The sequence below is a fragment of the Pseudophryne corroboree genome, chromosome 9 (assembly GCF_028390025.1).
Source record: "Pseudophryne corroboree isolate aPseCor3 chromosome 9, aPseCor3.hap2, whole genome shotgun sequence".
NCBI lineage: Eukaryota > Metazoa > Chordata > Amphibia > Anura > Myobatrachidae > Pseudophryne > Pseudophryne corroboree.
The window spans coordinates 365,801,814-365,826,836 of NC_086452.1; the positions used below are offsets into that span (position 1 = coordinate 365,801,814).

At 43.7% G+C, this 25,023-nt stretch overlaps 1 protein-coding gene across 1 annotated transcript in view; it reads left to right on the forward strand.

Moving 5' to 3' along the window:
- The window catches only part of WNK2 (WNK lysine deficient protein kinase 2), a 155,023-nt gene extending 130,718 nt beyond the window's left edge, over positions 1-24,305 (forward strand). The window contains exons 22-27 of the mRNA XM_063941539.1: positions 10,830-11,035; positions 11,145-11,366; positions 12,409-12,507; positions 17,149-17,193; positions 20,032-20,294; positions 21,260-24,305. Coding sequence (XP_063797609.1) covers positions 10,830-11,035; positions 11,145-11,366; positions 12,409-12,507; positions 17,149-17,193; positions 20,032-20,294; positions 21,260-21,580 — 1,156 coding nt within the window. The 3' untranslated portion in view covers positions 21,581-24,305. The remainder of the gene's footprint in view (positions 1-10,829; positions 11,036-11,144; positions 11,367-12,408; positions 12,508-17,148; positions 17,194-20,031; positions 20,295-21,259) is intronic.
- Positions 24,306-25,023: the final 718 nt, after the last annotated feature.

The window sequence follows — 25,023 nt, forward strand, 5'->3', positions numbered from 1 at the left end:
AGGTATGTGCAAAACATGGGACGTGCTGGAATTTGCCCATATTTAATGCACACACAATATTGCTGGCGTTGTCCGATGCCACAAATCCACAGGAGAGTCCAATTGGGGTAAGCCATTCCGCGATGATCTTCCTCAGTTGCCGTAAGAGGTTTTCAGCTGTGTGCGTATTCTGGAAAGCGGTGATACAAAGCGTAGCCTGCCTAGGAAAGAGTTGGCGTTTGCGAGATGCTGCTACTGGTGCCGCCGCTGCTGTTCTTGCGGCGGGAGTCCATACATCTACCCAGTGGGCTGTCACAGTCATATAGTCCTGACCCTGCCCTGCTCCACTTGTCCACATGTCCGTGGTTAAGTGGACATTGGGTACAACTGCATTTTTTAGGACACTGGTGAGTCTTTTTCTGACGTCCGTGTACATTCTCGGTATCGCCTGCCTAGAGAAGTGGAACCTAGATGGTATTTGGTAACGGGGGCACACTGCCTCAATAAATTGTCTAGTTCCCTGTGAACTAACGGCGGATACCGGACGCACGTCTAACACCAACATAGTTGTCAAGGCCTCAGTTATCCGCTTTGCAGCAGGATGACTGCTGTGATATTTCATCTTCCTCGCAAAGGACTGTTGGACAGTCAATTGCTTACTGGAAGTAGTACAAGTGGGCTTACGACTTCCCCTCTGGGATGACCATCGACTCCCAGCAGCAACAACAGCAGCGCCAGCAGCAGTAGGCGTTACACGCAAGGATGCATCGGAGGAATCCCAGGCAGGAGAGGACTCGTCAGAATTGCCAGTGACATGGCCTGCAGGACTATTGGCATTCCTGGGGAAGGAGGAAATTGACACTGAGGGAGTTGGTGGGGTGGTTTGCGTGAGCTTGGTTACAAGAGGAAGGGATTTACTGGTCAGTGGACTGCTTCCGCTGTCGCCCAAAGTTTTTGAACTTGTCACTGACTTATTATGAATGCGCTGCAGGTGACGTATAAGGGAGGATGTTCCGAGGTGGTTAACGTCCTTACCCCTACTTATTACAGCTTGACAAAGGCAACACACGGCTTGACACCTGTTGTCCGCTTTTCTGTTGAAATACCTCCACACTGAAGAGCTGATTTTTTTGGTATTTTCACCAGGCATGTCAACGGCCATATTCTTCCCACGGACAACAGGTGTCTCCCCGGGTGCCTGACTTAAACAAACCACCTCACCATCAGAATCCTCCTGGTCAATTTCCTCCCCAGCGCCAGCAACACCCATATCCTCCTCATCCTGGTGTACTTCAACACTGACATCTTCAATCTGACTATCAGGAACTGGACTGCGGGTGCTCCTTCCAGCACTTGCAGGGGGCGTGCAAATGGTGGAAGGCGCATGCTCTTCACGTCCAGTGTTGGGAAGGTCAGGCATCGCAACTGACACAATTGGACTCTCCTTGTGGATTTGGGATTTCGAAGAACGCACAGTTCTTTGCGGTGCTTTTGCCAGCTTGAGTCTTTTCAGTTTTCTAGCGAGAGGCTGAGTGCTTCCATCCTCATGTGAAGCTGAACCACTAGCCATGAACATAGGCCAGGGCCTCAGCCGTTCCTTGCCACTCCGTGTGGTAAATGGCATATTGGCAAGTTTACGCTTCTCCTCCGACAATTTTATTTTAGGTTTTGGAGTCCTTTTTTTACTGATATTTGGTGTTTTGGATTTGACATGCTCTGTACTATGACATTGGGCATCGGCCTTGGCAGACGACGTTGCTGGCATTTCATCGTCTCGGCCATGACTAGTGGCAGCAGCTTCAGCACGAGGTGGAAGTGGATCTTGATCTTTCCCTAATTTTGGAACCTCAACATTTTTGTTCTCCATATTTTAATAGGCACAACTAAAAGGCACCTCAGGTAAACAATGGAGATGGATGGATACTAGTATACTTATGGATGGACTGCCGAGTGCCGACACAGAGGTAGCTACCGTACGTGGACTACCGTACTGTACTGTGTCTGCTGCTAATATAGACTGGATGATAATGAGATGTATGTATAAAGAAGAAAGAAAGAAAAAACCACGGGTAGGTGGTATACAATTATGGATGGACTGCCGAGTGCCGACACAGAGGTAGCTACAGCCGTGAACTACCGTACTGTGTCTGCTGCTAATATAGACTGGTTGATAATGAGATGTAGTATGTATAAAGAAGAAAGAAAAAAAAAACCACGGGTAGGTGGTATACAATTATGGATGGACTGCCGAGTGCCGACACAGAGGTAGCTACAGCCGTGAACTACCGTACTGTGTCTGCTGCTAATATAGACTGGTTGATAATGAGATGTAGTATGTATAAAGAAGAAAGAAAAAAAAACCCACGGGTAGGTGGTATACAATTATGGATGGAGTGCCGAGTGCCGACACAGAGGTAGCTACAGCCGTGGACTACCGTACTGTACTGTGTCTGCTGCTAATATAGACTGGATGATAATGAGATGTAGTATGTATAAAGAAGAAAGAAAAAAAAAAACCACGGGTAGGTGGTATACAATTATGGATGGACTGCCGAGTGCCGACACAGAGGTAGCTACAGCCGTGAACTACCGTACTGTGTCTGCTGCTAGTAGACTGGATGATAAATAATGATATAAAAAATATATATATATCACTACTGCAGCCGGACAGGTATATATTATATAATGACGGACCTGCTGGAGTGGACACTGTCTGTCAGCAGAATGAGTTTTTTAATTTTTATAGAATAAAAAAACACCACACAAGTCACACGACGAGTGTACTTTTTCAGGCAGACATTCAATCACAATATACTATACTGGTGGTCAGTGTGGTCAGGTCACTGGTCACAGTGGTCAGTGGTCAGTCACACTGGCAGTGGCACTCTGGCAGCAAAAGTGTGCACTGTTTAATATGTACTCCTGGCTCCTGCTATAACCTATAACTGCTCCCCAGTCTCCCCCACAATTAAGCTGTGTGAGCACAGTCAGATATTATACATAGATGATGCAGCACACTGGGCTGAGCACAGATATGGTATGTGAGTGTGACTGAGTCACTGTGTATCGTTTTTTTCAGGCAGAGAACAAGAACAGAACGGATTATTAAATAATAATAAATTATAAAACTGCACTGGTGGTCAGGTCACTGGTCATCAGTCACTAGTATAACTCCTCCTAAGCTCCAGTAAGTAAATGAAGTGTCTCACTCTCACTCTCCTATCTATTTTAATTTCTAAACGGAGAGGACGCCAGCCACGTCCTCTCCCTATCAATCTCAATGCACGTGTGAAAATGGCCGCGACGCGCGGCTCCTTAGATGGAATCCGAGCCTCGCGAGAATCCGACAGCGTGATGATGACGTTCGGGCGCGCTCGGGTTAACCGAGCAAGGCGGGAAGATCCGAGTCGCTCGGACCCGTGTAAAAAAACATGAAGTTCGGGCGGGTTCGGTTTCAGAGAAACCGAACCCGCTCATCTCTAATTATGACGACACCCCCCTTCCTCCCTTTATCTGCAGGTTTAATAATAATCGATGTATCTTTCTTCAGAGCCTCTAATGCTTTCTTTTCCTTCTCTCAAAGATTCAAAGATTGTGTCGAATTTTCATTTTTTTGGGTAGCTTTCTTATATCTTCTTCAACTAATTTCTGAAATGTGGTTTTGTGAGGTCCTTTTATGTGAGCCGTAAAAAAAATTGATTTGGGTTTAAAATTTGAATGATGGTATTCTCTGGAGGGATTCGTGGCTTCATGTGTGAGTGGATCTTTTGAGAAAAATGTATTTATACACCGTTTTCTTACAAACTGTTGCGTGTCAATATACAGATCAAATTTATTACTGAATACTGGATTGGGGGCAAACTTCAAGCCTTTTTTCAACACTGATTCTTCCTCTTTTGTAAGAGTTCTTGAACTAAGATTGAATATAGATTACTTCTCTAATGTCGTGTCCTGATGTGTATTTAGTTTTTCTTTTTCCTCCTCTTTCCTCTTGGTCGTCACATAAGTGGTTCCTTCTTTTTTTCTGTACTTTTTTCTCATCAGTTTCATATCACTCTAAAAAGTTTCTTTTTTGGGATTTTTTCCTAGGTGATGTTGGTTCTCTATGAATAGATTCTATGACCTTCATCAGGCTCATAGCGTTTTTTATTTCTTCGTGTTGGGCTGCTTGTGTTCCTTTCCTGATAGCTTAATTTACTAACTTGCGCAGATTTTTTTCCTGGTATGCAAAATTTCTAGGATTGTATGGTTGATATTTTCTGGGGGTTTTTTGTGAAGTTCCTGGGTTGGGTAGGAGTGGTTTTATGTATTCTTTCCTGTTCATACTTCTATTTTCCATTGTAGGAATTTATATCAATGTTACGTTGTGTGTCTTGTTTCATTCTATAATTTGCTGATCTGTCCACCAAGTTTCTCATGATTGTTTTTTCATTATTTGTTTTCCTTATCTTCTTTGTTATAAGGCACCTCGCACTACGGCGAGCATATTGGCACTGTGGAGGCATATGTGTATCTGGCACTGTGGGGGCATATGTGTACATTTTTACCTTAAAATAGGGATTTTCCTCAAGTTTATCACCAGCTCAGAGGTGGCGAATTGAAATTTGCAGTAAAATTGCTGCAAATCCTGTTTGTGGCCAATTGAATAGGCGCATTTTGCAATTCGTGATAAATTTGCAGTTTTCAGAGCTAATTTATTACTGCCTTTAGTCAGCAGGTAGATCCAGTTAAGAGTGAAATGCAGCTATGGTGCTCTCATGGTCTTCACACCAGTAACCTGGGTATCCGGATGATAAGTCGACAGTACGAATGTCGACAGTCAATAGATCAAACACTATTGGTTGACCAGCATTAGGTCGACATGGTCCAAAGGGATGGCGGTCATTAGGTCGACATACATTGGGACGACCACGTTTGGTTGACCAGCATTAGGTCGACATGGTCATTAGGTCGACATGTAGTAGGTTTTGCACATTTTTTTTTTTACTTTTTTGACCTTTTTCATACTTAACGATCCATGTGGACTACAATTGGGAACAGTAACCTGTGCCCGAAGCATGGTGAGCAAAGCACGCCATGCGAGGGGTCACGGTGCACTAATTGGGGTTCCCCGTCACTTTTTGAAGATAACACCAAAAAAAGTAAAAAAATCATGTTGACCTTTTTTCATGTCCACCTAGCACATGTCGACCTAATGACCATGCTGACCTAGTGATCATGTCGACCTAATGCATGTTGACCAAACGTGGTTGACCCAATGTATGTCAACTTAACTCATGTCTACCTAATGTACCACACCCGGTCCAAAGGTCGACATTGTCAAAAAAGGTCAACATGGCAATGGTCGACATGATTTTTTTTTCTGTTTGTTTTCTTCATTTTTATATTTTTCATACTTTACCATCCATGTGGACTACGATTGGGAATAGTAACCAGTGCCACACGCAGTGAAGCACTTTCGCTTGTCATGCATGGGGACGCGGTGCACTAGTTAGGGTTCCCGGTCATTTTACAGAGTAATCCACACCCATTTTTAATTTTTTTTACAACAACTCATGTCGACCTTTTCCTGTGGTGAACTTTTGTCCATGTTGACCTTTTTTCCATGTCAACCTGGTGCATGTTGACTTTTTTCAGGTCGACCCAATTATTATTATATATGTCTATATTGGCTTATTATTATATTACTAGGTGCTTCATCGCGCCCTACGGGCGCTCTTCACACCGTCGCAAGGGGCTACGCCCCCTTAGCCCTTGCATGCCTTTCTGGGGTTTAATATTTGTATTATATGGAGTATTACCTGCATTCCTTTGTTAGTGGTTAAATATTGCACAATGAAAGGGCGTGCGATGGTGAAGGAGGCGCAGCCCCTTGCGACGGCGTGAACAGCACCTGCAGGGCACGATGTACAGAATGTAGCGGGTGCGGGGGAAACTGCGGATGGTGTCTGTAGATGCTGCGGGTGGAGGGGAGGCAGAAGTGGGGGTGGGGCCCGGATGGGGAAGGTTCGGGAGGTGCTGCGCGTGGGGGAGGGGCAGAGGAGTGGGGGATGCGGATGGGGGAGGGGTCCGGAGGCACTGCAGGTGGGGGAGGGGCAGGGGTGCCACGGGTGGGAGAGGGGCAGGTGTGGGGATGTTGTGGATGGGTGAAGGGTTCCGGAGGTGCTGTGGGATGGGTGTGCCGGGGGTTGGGTAGGGGACCGCAGGCACCATGGGTAGGGTAGGGGCAGGTACGGGTGTTGCGGCGGATGGGAAAGGAGGTCCGGAGGTGCTGCAGGTGGTGGAGGGGCAGGTGCGGGGGTGCCATTGGTGGGGGAGGGGTGGGTGAGGGGGGGACCGCTGATGGAGGAGGGTGTCTGCAGATGCTGCGGGTGGAGGGGGGCAGGTGTGGGGGGAGACGTATAAGGGGGGTGAATGGTGGAAGGGGCCTGGAGGTGCTGTGGGTGGTGAAGGGGTGGAGGAGTGGGAGCCACGGGTGGTGTAGGGGGTCTGGAGGCACAGCATGTGGGGGAGGGGTGGAGTGCCGCATGTGGTGGAGGGGAAGGTGCGGAGGTGTAGTGCATTGGGGAGAGGTCTGGAGGCGCTGCGGGTACTGTACATGCCATAAAAGGTAGTTGGAGGGTATGCAGTAACAGGGCCAGGACAGGGGTGACAGTGCCAGGACAGGGGTGACGGGGCCAGGACAGGGGTGACGGGGCCAGGACAGGGGTGACAGGGCCAGGACAGAAATGATAGGGACAGGATAGGGGTGACAGGGCCAGGGTAGGGGCGGCAGGACCAGGACAGGGGTGACGGGGCCAGTATAGGGTTGACAGGGCAAGCACAGGGGTGACAGGGCCAGGATAGGGGTAACAGGGCCAGCATAAGGGTGACAGGGCCAGGATAAGGGTGAAAGGGCCAGAATAAGGGTGGCAGGGCAAGGCCAGGGGTGACGGGGACATGACAGAACACAGAGCACGGGAGAGATTGGTATTAGGGACAAAACAGTGGTGACAGACAGATGTGTCTTACCGGAGTCACTGCTGCTGGCTGCTGCTGTTCCATTCCAACCTGTTGGGATCTGCTGCTGCTGGAGACTTGGCATGGCTGACTCTCTCAGGCTGGAGTCCTGCTTTCTCTGCCAGTCCGCATCCCTCCCCCCCTCCTCAGTCACACACCGCAGACCTCGCGCAGCTGCCGGGCACTGTGGTAAGGTGAGACTGGAAATGACTGGTTAGCCCCCAGGAGATGCTGCGGCTGGAGGGAGGAGGGGGTCATAGCATGCACGTGGCGCGGACCTCACGGCTTCCGGGCACTGTGGTAAGGGGAGACTGGGAGTGACTGGTTAGCTCCCAGAAGACGCTGCGGCTGGAGGGAGGAGTGGGTCAGAGCCTGCAAGCAGCTCGGATTTCTGCAGCGCTACCCGCCAGCTAAAGTGTGTGAATGAGCTGGGCGCACTCCACTGCGGGTGGCAGCGCTGCAGCTAGCGGTGGGGTTGCCGGGGCTGGAGATTACAGAGGCAGTATGGAACCTGCACAGCGGCAGGTGCCCCACTAAACTGCAGCTAAGAAGCGTGGAGTGTGTCAGAAAGTGACGCTCCTCCGCACCAGAGAGACCCTGCTGAGTATGCCGATGTGGGGGGTCAAGCACACAGTGAGCCGGTGCCCGTCTGTCTGTATGACATACCCCTCACACACCCCCATACCTCCCAAATGTCCCGATTTTCGCGGGACAGTCCCATTTTTTGGGGTCTGTCCCGCTGTCCCACCCGCGGGTCGCAGTGTCCGGCGGTGGGGGGGGGCAGTTGGAAAGCTCCTGTACTCGCTGTTCTGCTTAGCAGAGCAGCGGTGAATAGTGGAGACAGAGGGAGAGGGGGGCATCAGGGGGTACGGATTACGGGGGGGGTTCCAGCAGCAGAGCCGGATTAAGGGGGGGGGGGTGGCCAGGGGATACGTACCGTTGGCCCCACAGTTTTAGGGAGCCCCCCGGCTGGAGTAGCTCTGTCCCAGCTCAGAAGCTCCCCCCGTCCTGCCAGCAACAGCGGCAGCATTGTGCTACAGTCAGCACACGCTGCTGCATATTGGCAGGTCTGTGGTGTTGCAGGGAGGCAGCAGTCTCCCTGCTTTCTTCTCCCTGTGCGGGTGTGTAGGGGGAGCGACCACATCCTCTGGATTTAGCCCTAGCTGAGGGGCCAAAATCCCATAAAAAAAAAAAAAAAAAAAAAAAAAAATATCGAAATTTGCATAAGGGGGCGTGGCCGCGCGGGCCGCGATTAGGCCACGCCCCCAACCCACAGCAGGCACAGCAATGAGATAGGGCTCCCCTGTCTCAAGTGCCCTGTGCCCCCCGGACTCATAATCAGCCCCTGGGGGCATGCCAGCAGCTCACAGAGCGCTGGGCAAGCCCCCTCACTGACGAAAACGGGGGCCCTCCCGTGAAGCCACGCCCCCTTTTTGCCGAGTGTGTTTCCCTCCTTCTGCCTGGAGAAAGCTCCTGCAGAAAGCTGGGAGGTATGCACCCCTGCCTGTGACATGCCCAATGCCCATGCTATCTGCTTCTGCTCCTAGTCTCCTGTAGATTTGGCCAGATCTCTGTGACTCATTTGAATAACTCCGCCCACTGTTGTGACTCCGCCCAGCGTTCGCAAATGAATCACAAGGTCACAGAATAGGGCTATTATATAGGATATTATTATTGGCTTATTAATAATATGATTATTATTTAGGATTAAACCCTAAACTTCCTGCTGCAGAACTGAGAACTTCACCTTCAACAAACAAAACCTAAACCTATATTGAACTTTCTACATCCTGAGTCTTAACTACCAACATTCTGCAATACACAATAGGGACAAATCATACCCTGGTCTAACAGATACCCTTTACCTACATGCCACAAACATTGTTGGCAGGAAATAGAGGCTGTCCCACAAGGACAATTTGGGGCTATGCCGAGCATTACAGTTGGAAAAATGTCATGTTGCTTATATCCAGATTAGGCCTAAAGCTGCATAATAGGCATTTAAAGAGAGTTTGATGTTTTAAGTGTGTTGTTTAGGCCAGGTACACACTACAGCGATGTCGGCACGACAAATCGTCTACATCGATACGTGTCTACCCGTGATTTGTGTGCTCCATTGGGTCGGATATCTTCTGTCTCTAATGCAGCAAGGCCGACCTGATGCAGTGCAAAAGAAGAACGGAATGCTATGTAGTTCTGTCCATCATATGTGTATGGCCAATCCTCGCTGGTGCAGACCAAAGAGAATGCGGCCTGCCCATTGGGACAGTTGGCCGTAGTTCATGTGTGTACCTGGTCTAAAGGGCCCCATACACTTACGCGACATGTCCGTCTGACATGTCGCAGGCAATCACCCCGGCAGCCTCCCAGGCGGCAGGATCGCCCAAGATACATCATATGCTGTCCTTTTGCATACGATGTATCTTGAGAGATCCCAGCCCTACCTGCGGGGTCGGACATGATTGAGTGTGCAGCACATTCAATCTGAGGGATCCGTTCTGATGCTCACGGGAACGCACATCGGATCAGATTGGAAACCCCTCCAAAATGCCCGATTTCATCTGATATATCGGGCCGAATGCCAGAAATCAGATGAAATCAGGCATTATCATCCCAGTGTATGGGGCCCTTTAAGGTATACAGCATACAGCAGCAACTGTCCATACTTACTTGAACTACCTCTGGGAGCTGCTATGGCCAATAATATTTTTGGATAAGTTTTAACTTTTACAAAATTGCACTTCAGTTTATTTAAAATTTGGGATTTGTCACAAAAAATATAGAAATATGAGGTACAATTTACTGTGTCCCTAATCACCTCTTTTTCTGCTCCGCTTAATGAACTGTAAACCAGATAGTGTCATAAAATAATGGGCTAGTGTTTTTACTTATTACTTACACGCTGCGTGTAAACCAGTAATAAACACGGACTCTCCTGGTTTTATTAGCTAACTGCTGCTAAGCTGCCCCTTCGATAGTTGGCAAAAACATCTGTGATGGAGAGAGAGAGAATGCATCATTTTTTTTCTGCCACGTTAATGGGATCAGCCCTCGATAAATGGGTCAATTAATTTTCTTGTGTACAACTACAAATGTGAATGGCCTACATATAGGCATCAACTGCAGCTGCCTATAAGTCAATATTTCAGTACTGTGGTCACTTGGATGTTATTTGCTGACAAATTAATTGTGTGCTACTGCGGAACGGCGTCTGTGGGGGGGAGGGGGAGTTATCTGCTGAACTGCAAATTTTGCAGCCTCTGCTTTTAGAATGCATGATAGTCCGATCCTGAGTTATTAAGCTTCATTGCAGAGCACCCGTCACCTACTCACAGTGGAGGAAGCTATTTGTGGGCCAAACCTATATTGTAGCATGCGAAATAATTCGATAATATTGTTGTTATTATTATTATTATTATTATTATTAATCATTTTATTATTAACCATTATCTTGTGCCTAAATATTACAAAGCACTTTAATATTATTTAATCCTCAAGAAGTCCATTATCTGTGGAGCATATGTATAGCGCAATGGCAAGTTGCCCCCTCGCTCCTAATTGAATTGAGCCCAATGTGTTTTGTTGCATGACCCAGTGGACTACAGTGGTTCTTGGAAAATACATTTGTGCACATCATTAGACAATGTGAAACAGAAGTTTAGCAGGTCTACCCCTATACAATTAGATAAATGAGTCGCACAGAGATGGTTTATTAATGAGGGGTTAAGCTAAAAGCTTTTTATTCATGGTAAATAGTGCACAGCTGCAACTATTCACTACAGTTACTAGCATTATATTGACTAGATATTTGTTACGTTGATTTACAAGTTGAGCTTTTTTCCCCCCATTAGGCATATGAAAGAAATCTCAGAGCTGCAAGTACAGCAGAGGAAGGAGATAGAGGCTCTTTATGTTCGGCTGGGTAAACCGCTTCCCACCAATGTGGGATCCCTTCATGCAGCGCCACCAAGTGGTCGCCGGCGGAGAATCAGTAAAAATAAACTGAAAAGTGGAAAGATGCTCAATCCTTTGGTACAGCAACTAAAAAATGGAACAAGTATGTTGCAGTATTTTCAAATGAAGATAAATCTAGATTGTAACTGCTTGCCCTTTTTTAAACGGAGGTTGCAGGTCACATTCTCTATTTATTTTTCCTTCTATTCCAGGTAATATTTCTACAGAGTGTAATGGATCTCCTGCCAAGGATCCAATTAAATCTCATCCTGACTCAAAGACCCGAATTCAAGGTTCCTGCACCCTGACAGCATCTGCAGGTCGAGCAGTTCAGACACAGCAACCTTGCTCTGTGAAAGTCACTGTGTCATCAGATAATATCTGTTCTGGAGTTGTCCGGGATGGTGTTGATGTGCACGGCAACTGCGGACAAGGTGATCTATCACTGTGGTGTTTTCCTTCTGAGCTAGTATCATTGTCAGTGCAGTATGTCAGGCTGGAAGTAGGAGACTGCATAATAAGGCAACAGGGGACTGTGCTGCCATCCAATTGCACGTGGCTTTGCTGCTGTACTGCAGGGCTTTTGTATCTCGATACAAGCCAGGCACTCTGAAAATGATCATTCATCTTCATCCTCTGTGTGTTCTATCTATTCAGGTACATTTCTGCACAGTCATTGCTATGCTGCACCATTGTCATTTTCTACATTTTTGTTTCTGCTTAGAAAGATTGAAAGAAAATGATATATTTATAATCTGATGCCACCTTATGCTAGTACCGCAGACTGGATTGCTGTATTAGGGAAGGATAAATTGTTTAACGGGGGAGCTGTCAGACATTTTGGCTTTGTTTTTAAACCCTTTGATTTTATACGGCATTACTACTGTAGAAAATGTTCTTTTACAAATGCATTCACCATTTCCATGCTTGTTTGAAAGAGGGTTGCTGCAGAAACAGGGCCTCCACATAGACCCCTGGATGTACATAGCATAGAGCAGCAGACCATAGGGCGCCATCTTGCTGTGGCTCGATTTGGTTGACCTAATGAGACAATACCAGTCGTTACTATGCTGAGATTATCAGATCTTATGTTAGCGGCCTACTTGAACCAGCTGCTTTACTTAGCTATGCACATTTATTGCAGATGTAGAGTCTCAATTTTTTTAGGGGGTATCCCAAAGCGCAATAAGGGAGCCTTAAGGTGGGAACCCTATTGTTATAAGCACGGGTTGGCCAGTGCAGGTTTAAAAGGACATTCCCTATAGTAAAAATGCCCTTTTTGAATTTACTGTCCCTGAGTTATATAGAATTTTAATTTCTCTTCTTTTTGCAAGAGTGCGACCAACTATCCCTTGTAGATAGTATTTAGGATCTCTTAGGTGACGCAGCTACGTTGATTACTGTAGGATAAGCGACCATAGCTAATCATAGTTTACCAGTGTCTCTCTGTTTTCTTCCCTCTATATTCATTTGCAGGCTGGACGGTTTACCACCAAACGTCTGAGAGAGTGACCTATAAGTCTAGTAGCAAACCTCGTACCCGATTCCTCAGTGGACCTGTGTCTTTATCTATCTGTTTGTATTTGTTCTTTTGTATTTAAACCCCCCCCCCCCAGAACATATCATCTCTCCAACTTTCCCAGTCTATTTTCTTTTACCTTGTTCATCTCTCTAGCCATCTATTCTTTCGACCGTTCATCCATTTTTCCGGATTTGGTACCCAACCTTTGTCCAGAGTAGGTTTTCCAAAATGCGAATAAAAATGGTTCACCAGTTTTTAGCGAAGACCCAAAAATAAGGTGTTTTTTTTTTCTATCTACTTTTGTTTTAAACGGGGAAGCATTATTTAAAGCAGCTTGAAAATTGATTGTACTTTTTTCAAAACTGTGTACAATTAAAAATAATTGAACCTTTTATTCAACCCTATAACTTTGAACCCATCCTGTTATCATTTTCCATTGCAAACTTTTGCCACTGTTCATAGAAAAGCATCTTCTAGTGGTGATGGAAAGGTACTGCACCAAAATACAGATTAAACTAAATGATGATTGTATTTTGTGGAACTTTTGACACCTACTATTTTTTTTATTTATCTTAAAGCAGAAATGTTTTAAAAGAAAAGATACTTCCCCGTTAAAAAAATTAGTGAATTAAATTGAAGAGAAACATGGGCTACTGTTTCTGTGCCATAGGTTGCGTATCATTGTTCCAAACTGACATTTTCTTCTTATTATTTTTCTTCCCTCTGTGGCTTAGAGTTGCTGCCATGTTTTTTTATTCACCATTTATAATTTCAATGCTTTTGTATGCAAAGCTTTTGGCTGACCTCAAAAGCATATGTGCAAAAGCTTGCATTCTGCGCAGCCAGATACCGACCCCTGTGTTTTAAGGTCCTTCTTATTACTTTTTTGTTTTGTTGTTTAATTTGATGTAGTTTCTAGTACCCCTGTCCCTGCCCCCCCCCCCCCCCCCCTTCCCCCTTCAAAATGGTTGTGATGTCCTGCGGCCCCAAGATCAAGGAAAGAGGGATCCCATCCCACAGTAGACGAATGGCCTCTTTCCAACATGTTTGGATGATGAAGACGATGCATGTAAAATGCTCATCGAGTGCTAGCTTGTCACTGAAGGGTATAGACACTAAACGAGGGCTGGATAAAAGTGATGTGTGTATCTGCCTCTTACCATGTGCAAATCCTGTTGCTCAATGGTCCAGCAATTCCTCTGTATTCCATGATAAGAAACTCGGTGTACACGTACACCTCACCTGAAAACATTGGGGGATAACAAATTGTGCGCTAAACTAATAATCATGAGAACGAACGCAGGCTTAGTGTGTTCCTAACGAGCTGATAGGTTGCAGCCTGATGAGTATTGGTTCATCTCACAAAATTGATTTATCATCAAATAGGATTTAAAAAATTTAATGCAACAGCGATGATCATTAAACTGCAAGTTCTGCTTCATTAGAAGTAAAGTTCATAGTGCTGGATATTATTTTTAGTCCCCGTGTTCCCTTCCATCACATTATTTATCCACTCGCTAAAAATTCCTGGCAAACAGCAGCATTATAAATAATTGGGGAGTCCTAATAAAAGAGTGATGGTCATCCAGCTGTCCCCTGTTCCAATAAACGCCGATTTCAGATAGAATACGTTTTCTATAAACTATTTTAAATCTTTTGATGATAGTAGTGATCACGGTGGCGACCTCTTGTAGTTCTGTTCCCTTTCTGCCAATGCCATGTCTTTTGCTGGTGGAAATGATGAATCCAATTCCAAATAAATCTGCAGGCAGTGTGGACCTGGTGTCTTATTCCCTGAATGAGAGTGAACACTGCTTACTTGGTGTCCCCACCCATATCATTAGGGCTTATTTACCAACACTGCATTTGGGTGGAAGTGAGTGAACCCTTAAGAGACCTGTGGACATCCCATTATGTAAGCAGTGTGCCCTGTTGTGTGTGGGTGTATCTTGTTTAATGGTTATGTTGTATGTTTAAAAAAAAAAAAAAAAAAAAACCTGCATCCAAGCAGCTATATTAATTGGAAACCACCCACATTAAGGATCTCTTACATTCAGTGTGTGAATGTTTTAACACTTGCTGCTACTTTGCGTACCAGTACATTCAATTAAAGCATAGGTTGCAGAAAATGGTACTTTCCATTCTACCCCTATGTAGTAGCTGCTAGATAGAGCAATCCCCAGAGGTTTGCAAATTCATGCAAAATAATGCTAAAAAAATGCCCATATATCTAACTTTGCATAAACCCTATATGCTTTGAAATCCCAGCCTGCTTCCCATGTCTTCTAGTCTATCTACCATTCAGCAATCACTGGAGCCAATATTAAAAAGGCAAGTATATGCAGGCCAGCGAGTTAGCTCATATATGCCTGTGAGAGAGCATTTTTTGCATCCAGCGATGCTGACATGCGGGGTGACGCCCAGCACAAGGCTAGCCCACACCGCATGTCAGTCCCTGCCCCATCGTAGAAGTACAAAAACATTGCACAGTGGCGATGCTTTTGTACTGTAGGATAAGCTCCCAGCCAGCGCAGCTCCTGCGCACTGGCAGGTAGCTACTCGTCGCTGCCCGGGTCGCAGCAACTGCGTGTGATGTTACACAGCCACCGCTACCCCCCCCCCCCCCTCAACGGTCCAGACACGCCTGCATTGCCCGGACAGCGCCATCCTGCCCAGCGCCCACCTCTGCCTGTCAATCAGGCAGAGGCGATCGCTGGGCTACGACAGCCATTGGCTGTCTGGCATGTGCCGGTGCATGTGCACTTCAGACCTGATTGCTGCTGTGCGAACACACACAGCAGCGATCCGGTCTGAATTAGCCCCTATGAGCGAACATACTGTTTTTCTGTGCACTTTCCTCTTGAGTAAGCTACACCCACCGTGCATGGGCTCCTATGTCAGGAGGGAGGTGTGTAGTGATGGCAACAGCCAATTGGATGGCTTTGTCATTTGTCCCATAACTGCTACAGAGGTGCCGGAGGAGTTATGCAATGTTAAGGATGAGTCCTAAAAAGAAATATTAACAGGCTACTAAACCTAAATTTTAAGTTAATACAGACCGCTCGTGGCTTTTCAAGCATTAGTTTCCTCACAGCGACAGACGTTAAGATATTTTATGAAACGTTACTTTTGTTCTCGGTTACCAGTCACTTGAGCTCAGGGGCTGCAATTCCCTTCAGTGATTTTAAGTGTCGTACCCCTAGGCAGTTTTAGAGACACCTGTAGTATGGTATTCAATTAATGCAGCTGCAGTGGACCTCCAAAATAAGGATCTGCTGGACACTATATGGACTGCATATAGGGGGTCATTCCGAGTTGTTTGCTCGTTGCCGATTTTTGCAACAGACCGATTAAGGCAAAAATGCGCATGGTACGCAGCGCGCATGCGCTAAGTATTTTTGCACAAAACTTAGTAGATTTACTCACATCCGAACGAAGAATTTCCATCGTTGAAGTGATCGGAGTGTGATTGACAGGAAGTGGGTGTTTCTGGGCAGAAACTGACCGTTTTCTGGGAGTGTGCGGTAAAAAGCAGGCGTGTCAGAATAAAACGCGGGAGTGTCTGGAGATATGGGGGAGTGGCTGGCCGAACGCAGGGCGTGTTTGTGCCGTCAAACCAGGAACGAAGCGGGCTGAGCTGATCGCAGTGTAGGAGTAAGTCTCGAGCTACGCAGAAACTGCTAAGAATTTTCTATTCGCAATTCTGCTAATCTTTCATTCACAATTCTGCTAAGCTAAGATACACTCCCAGAGGGCGGCGGCCTAGCGTGTGCAATGCTGCTAAAATCTGCTAGCGAGCGAACAACTCGGAATGACCCCCATAGTGTCCAGCAGTATTAAATTGATAAACATTACATATGTTCTAAAACATTTGGTTGGGACATGTCGCTCTGTAATAAATCAGCCCCTTAGTGCCCAGACCAAGTTATATACCTGCACACACTATTGTGCTAGATCCATAGTAGCAAATATGTTGTTACTGTACCTATACAGTAGCTTATTTTTTTTATTTTTTTGCTACAACTGAGAATGTAAGTTTTTATAGAGATACTTTGCGGCCTATTTAATAATATTGCATTTAGAGGAGTGTTGTGATGTATCCCATATAAAGCAAATAATTATCCGCCATTATAGAAAGATGAATGAAGTGGATGTCCGTTTGGTTGCCAAGGGTTTTAGCACGTTGTACTATGATATTGAAACAAGTGCAGCTGTCGCTTAGCTGACACATACACCACAATGAAATCCATCCATCATTTGATGACGATCTTTAGGAGCTGGTGACCTAGGTATTAGTGTTATAGATGTACTCTTCCTGTCACCAGGTAGTTGTAAAATCTACTGTAAATAAGCAATTTTAGGCCCATCTGTAAGCTGTTATGGAGAGAGATTCTTCCGGAGCAGAGTTTTCTCAGCGCATATGTTGCGATCTTACATTACCTGAATGGAATAGCCTTGTCCTCTCTCGCTCATTCTTTGTATGCAGAGCTTTACTGGCTGCACGTTTTATCCATTTTTGGGTTGCTTGTGGCATTGCATTGTTTATTGCGCTGTTTTTGTTTTGACTTGAACCGCCACTTTTTAGCCTGCCATTCCTTGCACATCAAACCAAAAGCTTTAGATCGATCTGTCTCTCTGACTTGTCTATTTAGTCATGCCTAACCCTTTCTGTCTTGTACTGTTTTGCTTTGTAGGGTCCACTCTGAAACGGCTTTGTCTAGGCAAAGAGCACAGCAGTAGTAACTATCCTGTTTTTTGTTTTCCATGTTTCTTTGCCTCTTTCTACATTGCATGGAAACTTTTCATAATTGTTGCTAGCTTGCTCGTTTACTATGGGGAAAGATTGTGCTGAACTTTGTGAGTTAGGCATTTCATCAGGCATTTCTCGGATAACTTCAGCACCTGTTCTGCGAGCATTGGTGTGATTTTATCTGCATGCTGTGTAATATACATAGGGGGCCATTTATCAGAACTTCTATAGATACATGTGGGTTTGTTACCCATAGCAACCAATCTGATTCTAGTTACAGCATCATTATCACGAATATTGTTTCCTAACTCCAGTCCTCAGGATCACCTAACAATTAGGCCTACCGTACTATCCTTTTAACCGGGACGCTCATGAATTATACAGGTTCTGTGGCTGCCTGACTTCAAGCCTGCATTTGACCTGGTTTTAAGCAGCCACAGAACCTGTGTCTCGATTTAAAGGGATAGTATGGTCAGCCTACTAACAGTACATGTTTTAAAGATCTCCTCCATATCACAAGTGAAATAATTAGCTCCACCTGTGGAACTTTTAAAATGAATACACCTGTGCACCAGCTAGGACAGGCATGTCCAAACTGCGGCCCTCCAGCTGTAGAGAAACTACAAATCCCAGCATGCCCTGACACAGCTTTAGCATTCTCTGACAGCAAAACTGTCAGGGCATGCTGGGAAATGTAGTTTCACAACAGCTGCATGGCCGCAGTTTGGACATGCCTGAACTAGGAGATCTGTAGAACATGCACTATTAAGGGCCCTACCCGATAACACTGAACTATATAAACGAGAACTCATTCATATCGTTCAGTGTGTAGGCACCAACGATGACGCTTATGCATGCAGGCCAATATGGACAATCTTGCAGTGCTATGGAGCCGGGTGACGGGGGGAGTGAAGGAACTTCACTCCCCCCTTCACCTCCCCCATGCCGCAGGGTCGTCCGTCGGCCAGCTCGGCGGCGCATTGCCAAGTGTGTAGGGGGCATTAGGGCTCCCTGTGGATGGAATTTGGGAAACGCTGATCTTGAGCCTCCACTTTTCCTCTGTAGAATGCTTGATGAATTTCCCCCATAGTGTGTCTGTCTTGTCTTGTGACCAGTGTCTTGAATATCTTTTTTTTAAACCTCTGATTATTCTCATTCCGGTTGAGCTGAGGGCTATACTACTTGCATGTGTGTGTGTTTATATATTATTTTAGTTTTATACAAATGAAAATTCATTATGGTTTAGAAATGGTGCAAGTAAAAGACCTTTATATTTGTTCCTTAAAACAACTATTGCCTCATTTATGGTTAAATTACAGGCATTAACGTATCAAAATAAGAATGATGTCAGCATGTTTCTCAAAAACACACTATTTCAATAACTTGTATCTTTTTTTTTTTCTTTTCTCTGTATACTAGATGGAGCAGCCATTTTCTTAGGGGCTTATCTTATGTTACCGTCCCATTTCTTAAAGTGTATTATACCACTTCTCCTAGAGTATGTGTCACTGTTGTCTCTATTTTCAAGCAAAATGGCGGCTACATGTAGATCTTTCTAATAAAGTGTAGATGATTTCAACACTTACTACAAAAACAGAAAAATTCCAGGGAAACTAAAGTACCCTTAAAGTGGGCCTATCATTCATATTTGGAGGCAGCTGATTTGTGGCTTGAACCAATATTTAACCTATTCATTAACTAGAAACATTGCTGAGGTACGAGGCAAAAAGTACCATATGCCTAAGCTATAACGTAATAGTTCTTCTGAATATTGCTGCAGTTCATAAAACTACTCGTAAAAAAAGTTACAATGATTATTATGCACCTTTCAACATGTTTGTAAAAGGTTCTTTTTGTAAATGGCTTTTATCTGTAAAATAGTTCCAGCTTCAGTAGAGTTTTGTGCAAAATATTGAATATTTTATATGCACAAAACTTTCTCCAGAGAATGATTAGCTATCTTGAAAAATTCTCATAAGATGCAGCAGTTTTTAAGTTGCAGATTTATCTTCAAGAGCTAGTTACATTTGTCAGTAACAACCCCAATCCCAACGTTTTTTTGCAATTTTTTTTTCTCAAGGGAATTCAATTGTTCCCTATTTTTGTGCAAAAAACATTACCAGATTTTAGTCAAAAACACATAGAATCTGGGATAAATTCCCAGACGTGCTTTAGCGATTGCGAAAATGGGACATTTTTTCGTCTGCCTCAGACATCTTAAAAAAAAAAATCCCAGATGAATGCCGGCATTGGGGCTAATTGTATAGCCCCAGACTGGTATATTAGTTGCTGTAAATTACCACGGCTAAATGAATATCCCCCTAAGTCTTCAGTCTTCTTTGTGTCTAGTCCTGTCATCTGCAAATGTTCAATTTCATATAAACCAGTACCTCATAAATATAAATTACTGTAGGACTCATGAATGTCACTCAGACAGTGATTCATGAGGTCATAGTTTCCCAGCAAATTCCTGGATGCATAAAATGGCTGCCTTCAGTGTATGGATAACAGGTCCACTTCAATGACAGCTTGTCAGAAAGGGTGTCTGATCCTCCTTTGAGACACAATGTATATGCGTATTGTGTTGATACAATGGGTGCATTTCTGTAAATTAGTGCAATACTTCTGTAAATTATAGTAATATTCAGGCGTTATAAAATGGCAGAATCTTATTGCCATGGGTTACAGCACTTATTGAATGCAGTAAATCTGCATCTATATCGGAATGAGAATACAGATAACTGAATGGAAACTCCATGACTCACAAGCCAGTACTGTTAAAAAAAAAAAAAGTTGTAATGACTGAGATTTGTCTGTATTTATGTAGGATCCTCAACAAGTAGCCTTGCAGTAGGCCCTGATTCATCTCCTATGCCCCCACTGATTGCGACACAAATCCAAGCCCAGTCTAATAATAGCAACAATAAAAAGGGAACGTTTACCGACGACCTTCACAAGCTCGTGGATGAGTGGGCGAGTAAAACTGTGGGAGCGGTCCAATTCAAGCCTTCGTTGAATCAACTGAAGCATTACCAGCAGCAGCTGGACCTAGAGCACAAGCCAGCAGCCACCCCCGGAGACCTGATAGTGGTAAGTAACTTTGCTACTGGCACCACATGTATACCATATAATCATCAGAAACATTGTTTTTAAGGAGAGCCCTGGAATAAGAGAACAGATGAGGTTCTTGGAACAAGTTAGGTTAATAATCCCTGTCACAGCACAGCCACTTTGAGATGCTCTCATTGCAGGACGTCCTCCTATATGTATCTGCCAGACAAGAACAAACTAAGCTACTTTGAAACTTCTTGCTATATAATTGTGTATATTGTTATTTTCATTCTTTTTAAGTATCTTTCACCAGTTTCACGGAACAAATTATTGGCTGCTGACCTTTTCACTGAATGTATCAAACTTATCAGAGTGATGTGTTGTGATCCAAGGGAATCCATACCTTTTACATGTATAAGATAAAACAAACAGAGATCACATAAGATCATTTTTGAAACTTCGCCAAACTGTTGTTGTGCTGGGAATAAATACCCGGTATATATGCAAATATAAGAAAATTATATTTGCCAAATTGAATATACTTACATTCTAAAGAAACCTTTCTTTCTTCGAATTTGATATGGTATAAATGTACTAACCTATACCTTGAGTGTTTTTTTAGAGGTGTGATGTATTAAAAGTTTTGTTTAAATATTTTTCAAATGTTTTCTTAAAGTGTGCCCCAGATAAAGATTTTTGTCTTTTTTATTTTTTTTGCCCTTTACTCTCTCGCAAATACAAGGTTGAAGTTTAATTACCGTGTATATCTGGGAGCACCACCAACCAAAAACTGTACAGTATATAATTATTGGCATAACAGCTTTTAGTATTTGAACAAAAATTTGTACTATATTTCTTCTGATCTAGTGCAGAGTCATTTCTATTTTTGTATATAAGAAAATTACTTACTACTGTACCTACAAAGATGTGATGATTTAAATGTATCCACCTGTACCTACTCCAAGTGTAACTCTACTAAGCCAAATGTTTACATTTCTCCCTAGGCTAGTCAAGGATCTGATACAACAAAGAGCTTCAGCACTCCTTTGTCGTGTTCCGCCCCCGTGGGACTGATGGCGTCCTCTATCCCAGCAGCCCTTTCTGGGTCAACGCAGTCTGGTATATTACCACCTTACATGATGCCCCTTTGTCAGTCTGCAGGCGTTTTCCCAGCACCCCTGTATGGCGCACAGTGGTCCGGAGCAACAGTGCCTGCAATGTCAGGAAATCAGCTGATTGCCCACTCTGCAAGCATGCATCTGTTCCCCATGTCTGTGCAGCTCCCAACTATGAAGCAGTCTGGCTCCAATATGAGGATAACGTAGCTTTCATGCCTTTTCTCTGTCTGAAAGTCCATATTTTTAGAGTTTAAGCCTGTCCATGCTTCGTGATTTTATTTTACATCCCAGCAGTGCTGGGTAAGAGTTGTATGATAAGTAGCAGTTCTCTCCAGCACTGTAAGATGGATAAGGAGTATGGTTTTACTGCCAGAGTCTGGGCCCGAGCCTCCCACATCTGCACGCTGCCGTACTCTGCATTCCAAAATCTCTGTGAAAGTCTTGCGCATAGTTCGCCATCCCTACTGCTTGTGTTGCATTCCTCTGTTTTATCATTTTGCACATTCGAAAATGTAAAGTTACTTGAACTTAACAAAATAATGGAGGTTTAGTGCCTTGAGACATTAATTTCCAGTTTACCTGGAAAAATCTGTCACACGAAGAACAAAACATTTTCCTTTTTATTTTTAGCCGCACCGTTCTTATATTTATTTTTCTGTTTAGTTTTTCTATTTCCTTTATATATAAAGCATAACATTATATAATTGATTTTTTAATAGTTTTTGTTCTTCTGTGTGTTCTTATTTATACAGAAGGACCCCTCCCCAAAGTCCAGAAAATAAGTTGCTTTTTTCTTTTTCTTTTTTTTCTTGCATTTAAAAACCTTTGATACAAACTGACTTTTTTTTTTTTTAATCTACAATACAATAAACATCCTGATATGTATAAAATAAAATTTGTCTCCAGATGCAGATTAAGGTGTATAGTTGTTGGAAAGATGCAACTAATACCTTTTGAGTTTTGTATTTATATTCTGCTGCTTGTTCTTGAAATTTATTATTTTGGTTATTTTTGAAGCAGGTTTGAGGTTTATGGCAAATCACTTCTACAAGTTTTATATGGTCGATTTACCACTTTAGGTTAGTATTGAGCAAAGCCCAGCTTTCTATTCCGCTTCTGAGTGGTTCTGTTATTGTAGTAATTGGATCATTTTTTATCTTCAGGTTTTTCTGCATATTTGGTGAATTTTGTCCAGTTGTGTTTTCACATCATATTTCCCTTTTCTGTAACTTTTTGTTCGTAATAGGAGTAGATGGCTCAGAGAAACAAAAAGTTGGGTTTTCTTCAGGTTTCTAAATGTTGCTTTTTTTTTTTTATTCTTTAGTGACTCACATTAATCTGGAATAAAATGTAGATGATTACAGTAGTAGCTAGGAACCCTTACAAAATATGCACTTAAGTGTATCCGTTCCCTACACCCAGTTGAAACAACAACTTTTTGGGGCTGAACCAGTTATCAAGAGAGTGCATCCTATTAAGCTAATGGAAATGATTGTCTTTATACAATATGCCTCAATACTACCACTTCCTAGACGTCATTCTTGTGATTAGTGGTCTGGATCAGTAACAAAAGTTTACTTTTACTGTAAATGTAAGGGACAGGTACACTTTAAACAGCACATTTATAGAGGGGCTGCCACAGATACTGTTGTGTCTTCTTAATTGAATGTCTAGGTGAGACTTGCACAAACGTTACCGCAAATTAATTGTTAACGATCTGTAGAAGGAGACCTTCAGGATATGTGTGATATACTTTGTACTATGATTAATTTGCACTTTATTCATTTTTACACAGGCACATCTTCTCAGTATTACTGCACACCCAAGCTGAAGCTTTTAAATCCCTTTTGTTGTATTTATGGGGCTGTCACGGTTCTCTTCTTTCCTGTTTGCTGGGCAAATAGAGTTTGTTGCTGGGAAGGAAGATGAATACAATTATTATGTTGCCATTGTAAATCACTTTCACACTCCCCTTTCACAATACTTCCCTTTCAGTAGCCTGTTTCAGATTGCTGAATAACTGCGGATACCCTGTGTCACAATGAAGAATCGAATCAATTAGAGAAAAATCTCTGGGATATTTTTGTTTTTATATAGTCTAAATGTCTTATGGTTTGTCGCAATTGAGGATTGTGTTTCGGGTTCATAACGTGTCTGGCAGCAGCAATACTTCAGTGGACAGATCCTCTACAGTTGCTGTACTGAATTGACAGACTAAGAGCAGCTCACGTATGTTAGCATCTACGAGCAGCTTGCTCAGGGCAGTTGAGAAGATGTATTCCCTATTCTGTTTACAGATAGAACAGGGCTAGTGTCCGTCTGGATTGCGTTGGTCAAGTCACTTCTGTACCACACAACAGGCTTCATCTGTGTACAGTTCCCTTCTGGTTAACCGTGGTAGACTTCATATTGCTTGCTAGTTCTTGACCACCTCAATTGTCTGAATCTTTCGATCCCGGGACAGGTAGTCAGCCGTTATGCAGAATTACACTTCTCTCTCATGACGTGTGGAATCCCTGCTAAAGGCATGGAGGCCTCATTCTGCCAAGCTGTGAAATGTATATCTTGGAGTCTTTCAGCCATTGTAAATGTCTCCATATTGTTGGTAATCCCTGACTGTAACTCATCAATTCTGTTGGAATTGAATTTTATATTGACCATTCTGCAGGGCGAGGACTTTAAGATGGGAAGAGATTTCTGTTCTCTACTACATCTTGAATTTGTTTTTAGATTCATGTCTGTGCTTCATGAGCAAACATGGGAAGTACATACTGCACTCTCTCTCCCTTTGCTTGCACTGAATCTTACCTTCCAAGTCGCTCTTGGCTGATTGTATAAACTGCCCTCCCCTCCTGTATGCTGACACAGTCAGTGGCACCAATGCATAAATATTGTATAATACAGAATAAACATTTTGTGCTTGAAAACCTGCTGAATGTGTCCTTGTGTTTTCTCCTGTTCACCTCCTTTCTTATTGCGTCTTCCCATGAGTCTTGCAAACACCAACCCTAGTCTCAGAGCAAATTCCAAGAGGGATCTTCTGCCTAAATTGTTGTTTTTCTAGCGGTGGAGATTATATTAAAAATAAGTACGGGACATCTGTTGTGAAGTAAAAGGGCTATGTTTTAACTTTTTTAATAAAAAATATCTCAGTATAGGCACTTTTGGCAACGATCATCAGGCCGCAAAATGAATGAATATACACATTATCTTGCTTATAAGGGAGACGTATCAAACCTTGAAGAGATATATCATTTTTCTAGCACAGTCGTTGAAATGACAGTTAGAAGATCATTGGTTGCTTTGGGCAATTGCTCCGCTTTATCTCTCTCCAAGGCTTGATACAATCCACCCTATGTCACTTGTCCCAATGTCACCACGAAGGGTTGTGGGGAGAGTAGTAAGTGCACATATATGTAGGGGGAGGCGGGGAACAAAGAGAGTGGTGGTGGTGTGGGCTAGATGGCGCTATCGCTCAAGCAGTGATGGTAAAGGTGAGAGTGCTAAAATGAATAAATACTTAACTTTGCCGTTTCCAAATGGAAAGTAAAGGATGTTCTGTGTCCAATATTTGTTGAAAGACTCGCCGTATTCAAGTATAAGGGAAATAAAGCAGAGGTAGGCAATGTGTGATATCGTCATAAAACAAG